The sequence below is a fragment of the Physeter macrocephalus genome, chromosome 2 (assembly GCF_002837175.3).
Source record: "Physeter macrocephalus isolate SW-GA chromosome 2, ASM283717v5, whole genome shotgun sequence".
NCBI classification, from domain to species: Eukaryota; Metazoa; Chordata; class Mammalia; order Artiodactyla; family Physeteridae; genus Physeter; species Physeter macrocephalus.
The window spans coordinates 58,296,646-58,298,367 of NC_041215.1; the positions used below are offsets into that span (position 1 = coordinate 58,296,646).

At 35.2% G+C, this 1,722-nt stretch overlaps 1 protein-coding gene across 2 annotated transcripts in view; it reads right to left on the reverse strand.

Moving 5' to 3' along the window:
* Nucleotides 1-1,722, reverse strand: part of RBM43 (RNA binding motif protein 43) — a 21,122-nt gene that overhangs the window by 13,130 nt on the left and 6,270 nt on the right. For both annotated transcript variants that reach the window (XR_003676508.2, XM_028477770.2), the window contains exon 2: nucleotides 730-940. Coding sequence is in view for 1 of the 2 variants with exons in the window: in XM_028477770.2 (XP_028333571.1) it covers nucleotides 730-940 (211 nt within the window). In the remaining variant the exon portion in view is untranslated. The remainder of the gene's footprint in view (nucleotides 1-729; nucleotides 941-1,722) is intronic.

Below are 1,722 nucleotides of genomic sequence, written 5' to 3' on the forward strand. Positions count from 1 at the left end.
CTATTAACAATAGCCAGGACATGGAAGCAACCTAAGTGTCCATCAACAGATGAATGGATAAAGAAGATGTGGCACGTATATACAATGGAATATTACTCAGTAATAAAAAGAAGTGAAATTGAGTTATTTGTAGTGAGGTGGATGGACCTAGAGTCTGTCATACAGAGTGAAGTAAGTCAGAAGGAGAAAAACAAATACCGTATGCTAACACATATATATGGAATCTAAAAAAAAAAAAAAATTGTCATGAAGAACCTAGGGGCAAGATGAGAATAAAGACGCAGACCTACTTGAGAATGGACTTGAGGATATGGGGAGGGGGAAGGGTAAGTTGGAACAAAGTGAGAGAGTGGCATGGACATATATACACTACCAAATGTAAAATAGATAGCTAGTGGGAAGCAGCCGCATAGCACAGGGAGATCAGCTCGGTGCTTTGTGACCACCTAGAGCGGTGAGATACGGAGGGTGGGAGGGAGGGAGACACAGAGGGAAGAGATATGGGGACATAGGTATATGTATAACTAATTCACTTTGTTATAAAGCAGAAACTAACACACCATTGTAAAGCAATTATACTCCAATAAAGATGTTTAAAAAAATATAGAATTATTATTTTTTAAAAACACTTTAAACTTTACCAATCCCATGAATTATTTTAATGAAATTCAATTTTTAATTTCATTACAGAAGTATTTCCAAGATTACAAACATTTGATTGGGAAATACCTTTTTTTTCTTTGAATGTTACATATGCAACTCCCTTTGTTCTTGTTGGATATATCACATCTTCAACAACTCCACCCTCATTCTCAATATCTTGAAAGTGACTCTTCACTAATACGGTCAGCAACTGATCATTCACGGAACCAACTGGAAGACCAGCAACTACAATTGTTCTTTCAGAAGCTTCGGATTCCTTGACCTTCAAAACTGATGCCTGCAAAACAACAGTAGGATACTCTTCAAATATATAGGATTCTACTTAATATAGGCAATGTTACACACCAGAGGGAAAAGCTATTTTACTCAATAAAGGCGCTCTTGCAATTGATTAGATACTTGAAAAAAATATTAAGGTTAGAGCCTGGCCTCATACCATATGCCAGCATGAACTCTATATAAATTTGAGAGTTAAAATGTAAAAAGGAAACCCCTTTTTTTAATAAATGGAAAACACTGGTTAACATTTGTCAGATTTTAGAAAGACCTAAAAATAATTGTAATCACAAAGGAAAAGACTGAGATATAAATTTTTTTCAAGATTTTTTTTTTAATGTGGACCATTTTTAAAGTCTTTGTTGAATTTGTTATAATATTGCTTCTGCTTTACGTTTTGGTTTTTTGGCCCTGAGGCATGTGGGATCTTAGCTCCCTGACCAGGGACCACCTGCATGGGAAGGGGAAGTGTTAACCACTGGACTGCCAGGGAAGTCCCGAGATATAAATTTTTTAAATCAGAATTTTTTAAAAAGTCAAACTAACCAATGAAAAAAAAAGAAAAAAATACCTAGGAATAAACCTACCTAAGGAGACAAAAGACCTGTATGCAGAAAATTATAAGACGCTGATGAAAGAAATTAAAGATGATACAAACAGATGGAGAGATATACCGTGTTCTTGGATTGGAAGAATCAACATTGTGAAAATGACTATATTACCCAAAGCAATCTACAGAGTCAATGCAATCCCTATCAAACTACCAGTGGCATTTTTCAAAGA